General features: G+C 45.0%; 1 protein-coding gene across 1 annotated transcript; it reads right to left on the reverse strand.

The window, feature by feature from the left end:
• Positions 1 to 8,893: 8,893 nt before the first annotated feature.
• On the reverse strand, positions 8,894 to 11,090 carry Htr1b (5-hydroxytryptamine receptor 1B). Its single transcript, XM_032911107.1, has one exon. It carries the CDS (start codon positions 10,560 to 10,562, stop codon positions 9,402 to 9,404), a length of 1,161 nt encoding a protein of 386 aa, XP_032766998.1. The 5' UTR covers positions 10,563 to 11,090; the 3' UTR covers positions 8,894 to 9,401.
• Positions 11,091 to 12,304: the final 1,214 nt, after the last annotated feature.

Here is a 12,304-nt window from a genome sequence, read left to right on the forward strand (position 1 = left end):
TCAGAGCACTTTGTGCTCTAAGGGTTCTTGGTAGCTTATATGATCTTCATGGTTCTCACAAGCAGAGCAGGGCACTGCCATACCCACATTTACACAAGGAAACTCATTTCAGAGTCTAAGGTCACATGCAAGTCATTTTCGGTTTGGATTCTAATTATAAGTTCACTCTAACTCCTGTGTCATGTATTATGTTGTCTCTCACATAAAACAAATGACGATAATCGAATATACAATAGTCAGTATTTTAAGCAGAATTTCCTCCAAGCCATAGACGGCTGCCCACCCTACCAGGTTCCTTACTGCAGTGCTCACTGCACAGTGAAAGCAGGTCTTCCTCTCCGTCTACTCTAGGTGTGTATTCTCATTCTGTGTTATGAAAATGTTTTTATCACAGGAATCTTTTGCCATTCATGTAGTACTTTAGGATTTAGAGGAAGATCTACAGGGCAAGGACCCATAATTCACTCAAATCCTTTGACAAAAGCACTGAATTAATAAGTCACCCAACTGTAAAAAAAGAGAGGGAAAGTAGAGAGAGAGAGACAGACAGATGGACAGACAGAGACAAAGAGAGAGAAAGACAGACAGACAGAGAGACAGAGAGATACAGAGAGAGAGAGAGAGAGAGAGAGAGAGAGAGAGAGAGAGAGAGAGAGAGAGAGAGGAGTATTAAAGTAAAAAGTAACTGTACTATTGGAAAACAAGTTGTTCCTGTTTTGTCTTTTTCCTCAGAAATTTGACTTCATGTAAAAAATAAAAAAATGGCTCTGGTTGCCAAGGTCTGGAGAGATGCCTGTCAGTAACTTTCCATAGAGGGACACACCTACTACGACTTTACTCAAAGAGCACAAATGATTGTGTTGAGTGCTGCTATAGCTAGCAGTGCTGGTCTCATGTTTATACAAAATGATTTTGGAAGAGTTAATGGGCACCAAGAGTGTACTGGCTGGTGGAGGTTGTAATGAGACACAGGGTGAGACCAGAAAATTTGGGACCAAACCAAAAGGAGATCCATGTTCTCCATGTATAATATTGTTGTAAAATGTATCCATAAATTCCATAAGTCCTGTTCTACTTTAATGCCTCAGAAAACACTTTCCTCACATAAGCAGACAAAATCATACAGTTTACATTCCTGAATTGAATGAAAATTATCTAACTGGGACTGAAATTATAATTCCCTGAATTGAATTAATGGACGGAATTGCTGGGATACCTAATTCATGACCATAGTAATGTTATAGTAAAAGAAGCAATCCCATCTCACAATAGTGCTGTCAGGACTAAGGGTGGGTTTTTTTATGTCTCTACCTAGTGGTGTTAGTTCCTTCCCAAACTTTGAAACAGAATTTCCAGCAATGCGGCTTTGCTGGAATTCAACATGAAGGTCATAATTGTAACAAAGATGAGAGGCTGGGAGCTGCATTGTGTAATCTGGAATGAAAATGAATACTCACTGACACTGTCGTTTTTTCAGATTCAACAAAGTCAATGATCCTTCCTGAAACATAGATTCTTTGGTTGTTACTTGAGAAATAAAAAGTGGGAGAGACTTTCTGTGAAAAAGAAATTGCAAAGTCCAAATCTATGTGAATATGTGTGTACATATGTGTACATGTATGTATGTATTTGTGAGTATGTATGAGTATGTGACCGCATGTGTGAATGTTTATGTCTCTGTGTGTGTGTGAACAGCTATGCATGTATGTGAGTGTGTGTGTGAGTATATGGGTTAGACATGAATATAGGAGGGAGATTATTTGAGAAGAAAAAACCAGCAGGAGGGGGAGGGGACAAGAGAGTGTAACAGCATACTGTGGTTAGCAAAATACATGTTAAATGCATAGGAAAATGTCATAATGAAACTCACTATTTTATATAAGTAACATATATTAACAAAATAGCATGAGCTTTAATACTCTTGTAGAATATAAACATAAATGCTTAAAAGTCTCTAAAACATAATAGGAAATAAAATAAGTAAGTATTTGTAGCTACCAAATATAAATATCTGTACATGTAAATGTCTGCATGCCTCTGTATTAAAATATAAACAACCCAAACATAGTGAGAGAGACAGACTGTGAAGGAAGCTGAGCCTCCTACTAGAGATTAACAATTATTATTTTCTTCTTAGATTTGTATTGTACCATTTGTACTTTTATTTTATTAGTTTACCTCCTTTTTCATCTTCTCTTGAAGGCAAATCTCATAGTTAAAAACAGTGTAAAAACAGAGGACTGTATTGAGGTCAGCCATGCTCTGCTGATTCATATTTGGGAGTGAACTGCTTGGTTTTGGGGGTAGATTGTAGATTTATAGCTTCTGTAGAAAACCTTTACTTCAGTGGAAACACTTAAAAATTGCAGAAATTGGGATATAGGTATCATCCAGAGGGAAAGAGAGAGAGAGAGGAGACAGAGACAGAGACAGAGACAGAGACAGAGACAGAGAGACAGGAGAGAGGAGAGAGAGACAGAGAGAGAGAGAGAGAGAGAGAGAGAGAGAGAGAGAGAGAGAGAACACAAGAAAGACACAATTCTCTTTTTGTGGTTTGTTTATGGAATGTCTGGCTGATCTACCCTCCTCTGTAACTAAGACAAGCTAGGTTCTCCTGCAGAACTCTATTACGAAGAGTGATTGCTGGGCCAGCCTCATCAGGCTCTTTTAGACACACTAAGTGTCAATCCTCTTCCTCTCTAGTCCCATGGGATTGGAGTCCGCTCTGGTGCCTCTTAACCAACGCCTCAGTTGAGTCACATGCCCATTTAGTTTTGAGAAACACACTTGTGAAAACTGAAAAGTCTTGTCTTCCCATTTCTCTCTAGGATCTTCGCAGGCACTCTGTGTGCTAAGCCTTGTATTTAGAATAGTACAGCCTCATTGTCAGTGGGACTTTGGCCAGAGATGAGAGTGATCTCGACAAAAGGTTCAAAATCATGTGTTAGGCTTGATTTCAGTTATATAATTCAATAGTAAGAAATTGGATCTGAACAAAGACTTTTAAACACAGCTCGCCCAATAAATAAGATGGGCAACTCCAGTTAAACCAGTTGCAACTGAAAACATTGGGATGCATGTGTTATAGTACAGAGGTACTTGTACATGTTTACTAAACACACACCGAGACAACCCTTTCTTAGACTTCTTTTGGCGAGCTGCCATGTCATCAAAAAGTTCTCACCTTCCTACTATGTGATTACCTCAGCACAGCAGTTTGTGGGAAACCCCAGAGAAGCAGGGCAAACCTGGAAGTGTCGGGGACCCGACAGACAGACACAGCTTGGGTAGAAAGATGAAGGCCTGTGATAATGTCCACTCCCAGCACAGATAGACCAGTGCTGAACCCACCTGGTGGTCAGCTAGTGAACCCTTGAATCACAGAGAGAGAAGCCACACCTGGACTAAGAAGTAGCCCATGCAGGAGTCTTTGAAACACCCTGGGCACAGCTCCTTGACTAAGTAATGAGGTTTCTTATCCTTTTCTGTCACAGTTGTCACATTACCAGCATATTCCATTCTCTTGAGCAAGAGCTATTCTGAAATCCCCAAGCAGGAGGACCAAGCAGAGGTCCATGTGTGGCGTGTTCCCACAGAGTCAGGGAGGAAGTGAGTCATGGCTGCTTGCATCACTAAAGTAAAGCATGTGTAATATTTTAAAGAATCTCTCCTCCTTCGCCATCTGCTCAGTTTGGGTACAGGAAATATTCCAAGGCCATTCTTGGATTGGCAGTTAACAGCGCTTTAAAAACGCGCATCTTTTGTGGTGTGTGCAAATAAGTGGAGGAAGTGGACGTTTTCCCTCTACAGACAATACTCAGAACGTCGTTAAGTCACTCTCATAGTCAATTGGCCCAATTGCTACTGCAATCCTAGGATGTATATGCTGCCTTTGAAACGCCAATTTAACCCGCAGATGTGTGAAATGACACATCAAGGCCCACAGCAGAAAATGCAGATGCTGAGGATGTCGACAGTGCTGACAAGCAGGGGCAGCGATGCTCACTTATGATCTGTTTGCTTCTGCAAAGGTTACCTTTCTGAGCTGGGTGTGGTGGCACGTGGAAGGCAGAGGGAAGTGTACCTGTGTGAGTTTGAGCCAGCCTGGTCTACAGAGTAAATTTGAGGACAGCCAGGGCTACACGGCAAAACCTTGTCTCAAGACATAAAAAAGGAAATCTTTCTGATACCCAACAGTGTGTTTATATTTATGCCACACTTGTTTATTAGTAAATACTAGAATTGCACAGCTTCGAAGATCATCCTTCTGGGCCATGAAGGGGATAGGAACTCCACAAGAAGACCAACAGAGTCAACTGACCTGGACTGTAGGGGGCTCTCAGAGACTAAGTCACCAAGCAAAGAGTGAGCACAGGCTGGACCTAGAGCCACCCCCCCAACATGTGTAGCAGATGTGCAGCTTAGTCTCCATGTGGGTTTGGCAAATGGAGCCGGGGCTGTCCCTAAATCCTGTCTGTGGAGTCAGTTCCCTAACTGGGCTGCCTTGTCTAACCTAGGTAGGAGAGGATGTGTCTAACCCCGAAGAGACTTGATGCACCAGGATGGGGGTTGTACCCAGGGAGGCTACCTAGCCTGTTCTCAGAGGACAAAGGGAAGGGGAATGAGGGAGGCACTCTGTGAGTGGGGAGAAAGGGCAGAGATCGGGATTTAAAACCAATAAATAAATGGGAAAAAAATAAGTCTTCTGGGAAAGTGTGTCATGTATTGCGTACCTTGCTTCTTTAGAAAAGGAACAGGACTGTCCTTAATTGGCAAATGTTCTACTTTTGAATTGTGAATATGTCAACCTCAAAACAAAGACATTTTACAAAAAGAAAGTGATGAAAAAAATATCCCAATAGTGGTAAATGTTCACGTAAATAGTTTGATTTATTTTTAAAAAAAAAATGTGCTGTCCCCTAACTTTTGGGTCCATTCTGTGTCATATTAATAAAAAAAAATCCACAATATTAAATACTAAATTAAGGAAATAACTAAGCATATTCACTTTGAGTGTGTTTTGGGTAAATTGCCTTCCTGAGTTTGAAATTCTGAAAAACCTTCTACTTTTGTATCAGCAATGACCCCTATCTGTCTAGACTCAGGGAGCTCAGTTTTCCCTGAGCCTAGAGGAGTTAATGTCACTTGTAAATCACCTAGAATTGAGACAGCCTTATCTGGAAGCCGCAGCCTTGGCTGACTGTTCAGAGGCATTCTGCCCCCTGGTGGATGGCCCAGGGTTGCAGAAACTTCAGTCCCTTCCCACACCCTTTCCTTCTGAAACTCCAGGAGATGCTCCAGTTGAAAGCTTTCTACCTCCTCCACATATATATGCATTTGGAGGAACAATTTCCCTTTATATAATATAAAAATTCTTGGCTTCCAAATCAGTCCTTCAGAGCTAAAATAAAAATTATACGCATCATTGTTGGTTATGACTAAAAGGAAAATGAGGTGATGGGAAGAGTGTGTGAATGTGGCCAGGGAATGGAGGTTGGAGATGACAGCCATGCATCCCAAGAACAGAAGAAAGAAGGCTTTAAGGGGAATGAAAGAAAGCCATCGGAAACTGGATAGTTTTCCTTGAGCATCTAGCTACCGCAAGTCATTTCTTGCCTTTGTACTTTGGACCAGGAATTACCAGCCAAGAGATTACCAGAAAAACTGCTAATCTCAATTACTTCTAATTTATCCAAGATCTCTCTAGTCCAGCTTATTAAAACTTCCACAGTCTACATTCTCAGATAACCTTGATTTTCTACATGTCAATTAAAGTAAAATTAAATACTTTCCTGTAAAGGACGAACCTAGAAATAATGACTAAGAAGAGGTAAGATTTCTGAATCCCTTTCCCCTTCCAAAGTCAACCCTCTTACTCAACCTGTATAGACTAAGTCTTTGCAACAACTTAAAGCTCGGCGGTATTTTGGAAAGAAAACTGCATACTCCACCATCTACGTTAGTCACTGAAACTTAGGCCATTCTGGCTTCAGAACTGACCTTCCTGTTTAGCTCTTTAGATAACTCAACCTCCCCTGAGGTCAGAGTCTTCTTTCACTCAGCTTTTCCTTTCTTTCTTTTTGTACTTTAATCACCACGCAGGACCTTGGAATCTTCAGAGTTCAGAGCACTCAGGAGGATCTCCTTTAAAAATGCTGATCTAGAGAACACTTTGATAATAGGTGGGACTTTCCTTCTTTACAGAGTACAAAATTCCTTTCAAACTCTTCCTACACACATAAACTGAACTCCCCATGCACATGTCCATCTATCACCCTCTGTCATCTGTCATCATCCTCTGGTGAAGGCTCAGACTTCAAAGCAGAGACCCAGTCTTCCCATAATAATAGAACTACTACTAAAGACTTTTTAGAACACAAAAAGGACTTTTATTTCATCATTTACCTAAATTTACTTTCCAATTACACGTTTTCTGAGAGGTGATTCAAAGGCGATTTCAGACACAGAACTCCAACAAATACACAGTCTGAGACGTTACTGCTTGAGTGAGTTAGAGTCCTCTCAGTGCTTCCTGCTTAAAGAAGATAAAACTAAGATAACAGAGAGGAAAAGTGAACAATATTGTTCTATAGGAAATTTGTTGAATTCCTCAAACATTCATTCCATGGGTGCAGGGTCCTTTTTTTTTTTTTAAAGGAAACTCTAAAGTTCCTACAAACACAAGACAGTATTCGCAATTTTAGATGAGTATACATTCATATACTTGAGTGAAATTTTGTGCAATTAAACAATATGGAAAATGGTATTTGTTACCATAGTCAATGAAAATATAGTTTCATTTCTATGTAAGTTAAACATTTCCATCTCCCATTTCATGGTCTGCAAAGTAGACATGTGTCCAGTTTATGAAACAAACTATGTTTATATGCAGTAGGAACTGAGGAGATAAACAGTCCTAACTGCATACCCCTGGGATGAATATACACCTTGCATAATCATGTGCAATGCTGGACGATGATCCTAGATCTCTTAACACTACAAAGGTTTGCAAGCTTCTATTTGATACACGATGCCCCAAATTCAGTCAGTTCAGCCAAATACTCAAGCAATAATTAAGGTGGGTGATTTACAAAATGGCAAACAACCCATTTGACTAAATCGACCACGTTTGGTCAACATGACGGCACAATCCTTGTAGGTGCCCTATAAAGAAATCATTTGCAAGTGGCTATTTGTTTCCATTAATTTTCCCCTAAGGCTCTTAGAAGTTGACTTAACTGCCTCTTCGGCCTCAAGAAAACACAGCTACATAAACAGAAGACCAACATATTAACAATATTAGAAAAACAAAAAACAAAAAAATGCCATGCTCTATGTGCATCCCTCCATAGGAGAAATGTCACAAAGCACAAAGAAGCTTGGGATCTAGCAGAAGAAACTACAGATCCCAGTCTATAGGATTATCTAATGCCTAAGATTTCATCCTACTCCAGTGTCAGGTATAATGTTGGTTGAAATTCCCTTTTTTTCCCTACAGTACATGTGAACTTTTGAATAGCATCTTTTCAAGAGTCATTACCCAATGTGAAGGTCTGCACAGTAGGCAAGCAGTGTAATTCAGCTCACTACATCTATTGTCTGGTGATCTGGACTGGCAGCTTCACGCAGGGAGTGGATCCATTTTATAAAGAACTTCCTTCTGCAGACAAAAGGTCTCCAGTGCAGACAGCCTCTGAAGCAAGGACTGTGAATCTTCTTTGGCATATGAAACATTCCACATACACATTTGTTCTTACAGTTAACCCTTCAGGACTGATTCTTTTTATTAAGAAAGTGCATTTTTTTTTTCATCTTCTAGCATGTGATTTTACTATAGGGTGTACCCTGCAAAGTGAATCCAAAATAGCTACGTGTGATTGAAACTTAGAAAAAGAGATACGCTTAAATTATTTCAGATGTTACAGTCGCTGAAGTGGCAGGTCACTAACACGTTTCCAAGGCTAGAAGGTTTGCCAGTTTCCTGGTTGTTTCGCAAGCCTGAGGTTTGGGTCTATAAGTTATAAAGAAAATAGGTTTGTTTTCAGGCTCTCTCGGCTTTTCTAACCCCCCTCTCTCTCTCTCTCTCTCTCTCACACACACACACACACACACACACACACACACACACACACACACACTTTAATAGTATTGGGGACTCTGGCTGCATTTTGAAGATTTCTGGACAGGGAAACCAGTTCTCTTGGTTACTTTCTAAGTTTGCACACAACGGAATCACAGATGGGCGAGAGTGCAAATGATTATCAAAAATTGTCTCATGCAATTTTAAGATATTTTTTTACAAGTCAAAAATATACATCCTCCTCTTTCCCCCTTCACTCCTTAATTATATAAGAAATCACTCGTGTTTCTTCGGTCTCCTCCGCACACCACGGAACTGGATAAGGAATAAGGAGGCTTTCTCGTGAAGGAACTGTATACAACTCTAATCCGCTTGCTGAACTCCTCTGATAGCAGCAGGTTGGGCTGAGTAACCCTGCGTATCCTCCACGGTGGGGATTTAAGTGTGTGAATGACTGAGACATGAGATGAGGAAACAAAGCAGCCTGCGGACTTTGGCACTAGCACACATCGTGTTTTGAGTTGTTAGAGTGTGGTTTGACGATCACTAAACAGGAACTGAAAAAAAAAATTAGAAATCTCCGGGAAACAAACAATCTTAGTTGTTGTTGATTCTCAGTGGAACACTCCCGTTCTCCCATGCCCACCCACCACCCCCATATAATTTTCGATTGTAATAAAAATAGATCTCTCAGCATCGGAATTTTGCTGTTAACTCTTCAAGGTTGCTCTGAGCCATCCAAACCACATTCAGTGTTTGAAGCACCAAGTCCACAAAGTTTCTCCAACCAAATTGAAATAAACAAATGAAGACTGAAGGATGCCAGAGTGTTTTAAAATTAAACTGTAACACAGAGTTCTCCCCCAGAGCACAGGGTATTAATTGTCTGGTTCAAGTACTGCCAGGCTGTGTGGAGAGCTGTCTCAGACAGGCTTCGGACAGCACCCACAAGTGCTACTGGCTTAGAGGGCAACATCCATGATACAAAACGGGGCAGGGATACCCATCCGTCATCAATGTTAAAAAGTTGCAACCTTTCGTGTGATTGGCTGCTGGAGGATCTGTGCTGAGCCCGGACTTTGAATGGAGGAAGCTAAACTCCTCAGCTTGGAATTTACAGTAGTTTGCTTCAGTTCACATTCCAGAGTGCTCTCTCAGAGCAGCCAGGCTTCTGCCCTGGCCTCTGAGGATCCACTGCCCTTGCCCAGTTGAGAGAGCCTTGCTTCCACCCAGTAACAGGCAAAGAAGATTTGACCTACCTGTGAAAAGACCCAACTTGGTCCCCAAAGGTCGCTTAGGCGACCCCAATGCCATTGACAAGTCAACCTGTGCACTTAAAGCGTATCAGTTTATGGAATGCTTGTTTGAAGTCCTCATTGGACATGGTGTAGATGATGGGGTTGATGAGAGAGTTAAGATAGCCTAGCCAATTGAAAAAGTCAAAAATGGCCATGTGAAACCAGCAGGCATCCTTGCAGATAGGCATCACCAGGGAGATGATGAAGAAGGGGAGCCAGCACACAATAAATGCTCCTAAAATGATCCCTAGGGTCTTGGTGGCTTTGCGCTCCCTAGCGGCCATGAGTTTCTTCTTTTCCAGCAGGGCGTCTGAGACTCGCACTTTGACTTGGTTCACGTACACAGGAGACCCGGACTCACTGGGCACCTCCGGAGCCCGGGAGTTAATGGAGGTGACGGAGGACGTGGATCCTGGGGAGTCTGTTATCAACTGGGCTCGGGTCAAGCGCTTGCCGGTCTTGTTGGGTGTCTGTTTCAAAATCCGAGAGCGGGCTTCCACATAGATACGGCCATAGAGGGCGATGAGGAGCAGGGTGGGTAAATAGAAAGCCCCCACCGTGGAGTAGACCGTGTAGAGGACGTGGTCGGTGTTCACAAAGCAGTCCAGCACCTCCTCCTCCGCTTTGGCTTGGCGCCAGAAGAAGGGTGGCAGCGAAATCGAGATGGAGAAGACCCACACCAGCACGATCATGATGGCCGCCCTTTTGGGAGTTCTTTTAGCAGAATAGTCCACCGCATCAGTGATGGCCCAGTAGCGGTCCAGGGCGATGACACAGAGATGCATGATGGAAGCAGTGCAACAGGTGATATCCGACGACAGCCAGAAGTCGCAGACCACCTGGCCTAGTGTCCAGCGTCCAGTGACCGTGTACATGGTGCTGATGGGCATCACCAGGATGGACACGAGCAGGTCAGTGACTGCCAGCGAGGCGATCAGGTAGTTAGCCGGGGTGTGCAGCTTCCGGGTCCGATACACCGTAGCGATTACAAAGGCGTTGGAGAGCGTGGTGGCCAAGGTGATGAGCGCCAACAAAGCAACCAGAAGGACTTTCCAGGGCAGGGCGATGGAGTCCTGGTAAATGTAGCCGTCGGCGCTGCAGTTGTGGGAGAGGTTGGCGAGAGGTACCCCTGTCTGGGAGGCGGCGGGAGGCGGCGGAGCGCACTGAATACCCTGCTCCTCCATAGCTCTCCTCGTCCTGGCTGCGGAGCGCAGCTCTTGAACATGGAGCGGACCAGGGAAAGAACAGAGGACGGGAGGATCATGGAGACTATAGGCTTGTCTCCTTTGGCTAGCCAGTTCCGTGGGTTCCTCAGTAAACTCCTCCGCCTGTGTTCTCAGCCGAAAGGAGAGGTCACAGGCGCGGCCACCAAGCCTGCGGGCGCGTCCCCTGCACTTCCAGTGCGCCAGGCGCTGCCACCGCGTCTGCTAGCTCCTCTCCACGCCCCGTCTTCGCCCGGGTGATTAAAGCACTGGCCCACCCAGTCCAGCTTGTCTCAGGTTCCCTGGAGGCAAACAGTGGAGAAGGACTAAGTATCGCTTGAAGAGGGGTCTCTGGGTCTAATGGGACCTCTTACCACAATTGCTCAGGTCTCAGATTCTCCTAACCCGGGCGCTCCGGAATCTGCAGACTCCGCCCGCAGGAGTTTGCTGGCTGTGCAGACCGTAGCTTGCAGGCCAGTGCAGACTCCTGGGCTTGCATCCCCACCCCGTCCCCCCCAAGCCAGGAGCTCGGCCACTTTCTTTGGCCGCCGCCTGACTTGGGGATTGTGAAGTCTGCGAGCCAGCCGCGCGGCGCCAGGAGCCTGAGCTCCGCACTCCCTCCCCTTTCACGCGCTGGCCACACCAGCGAGCTGCCCCGTGGAGACGGGGCCACCAGAGGGGAGACTCTGGAGCCCGAGCAGCGGCTGTTCGAGCCACCTTGCAGCTTTCACCACCTCCAGGGTTCCAGCCGCGCCGCTGGGAGCCATGCCGCGGGGCACACGGGGCTGGGGCACCCGGAGCCGCACACCGGGAGGGGGCAGGTATCTGGGGGAGCGGGAGGAACCCGGTGTGCGCCAGCCCGGGAGCTGGGTGTAAGCCTCAGAGCCGGTGGGGCTCCTTTTATATTGTCTGGGTCCAGCCTGGTCAGGCTGTGCTACTCTTGCAGTGCGGCGAGAGCAGAAGCCGGCTGCAAAGCACCTTCTCTTCTGCTCTCTCCCTCCCTCTTTTCCTCCCGCCCAGATACAGTCCCTGCTACAGAATCTCCCGCAGGGTCCTACCGCCCTCTCTCGCAGCTTTCTTCACCTTGTCCCTTCTCCCGACCCCTGAAACTTGGAGTCGCCTTTCAAGCGGGGAATGGGAAATGGGACGTCCTGTTCTTGCCTCTGAGAGGTTTGAGAGTCTGCGCTCCGCAGTCAACCCACGCCCTTAGTCGCTGCCACAGACTTAGTGAGGGCGTCCGGGTCTAGGCTTCCGCCTACCACCACCTCCTTCATTCCTGGTGGTTGGTGGTAGGTGGAGCAAGCCCCAATATCTGAACTCTCCCTTCTGGAATCTAACCCCACACCGAGGGCCACACCCAGTTTAGGAGGCGCCGGTGATGCTTCCTTAGAAGGAAGCAGCCAATATGTGCCTGTTATACTTCACGCCTGGGGCTTTGAGACATCTTTGACTCTTAGTACATTAAAAACACAATTTCCCTGTCTACATTTAGAAAATTGTGCTTGTCATTCAATCCTCCCCTTTAACTTTGTGAGTCAACGGGAGAGAAGCTGTCTGCAAGATGTAAAACAGTGTCATAAAGAGAAGCCTACTGTATGCGAAATTAAACCTTCCGCTCCCCCCTCCGGCTCCGCTGGCTCCGCAGCTCAGCGCCCGAGTTTCCAGGAAGAAGTTTTTCCACTCAGCTCCCCCAGGAAAGGAAAAATAAAGGGGCCTCTAAGCCA

The sequence above is a fragment of the Rattus rattus genome, chromosome 8 (assembly GCF_011064425.1).
Source record: "Rattus rattus isolate New Zealand chromosome 8, Rrattus_CSIRO_v1, whole genome shotgun sequence".
Taxonomy (NCBI): domain Eukaryota; kingdom Metazoa; phylum Chordata; class Mammalia; order Rodentia; family Muridae; genus Rattus; species Rattus rattus.

Coding starts and splice junctions, on each gene's coding strand:
- Htr1b (XM_032911107.1), bottom strand. CDS start 10,562: ATGGAGGAGCAGGGTATTCAGTGCGCTCCGCCGCCTCCCGCCGCCTCC.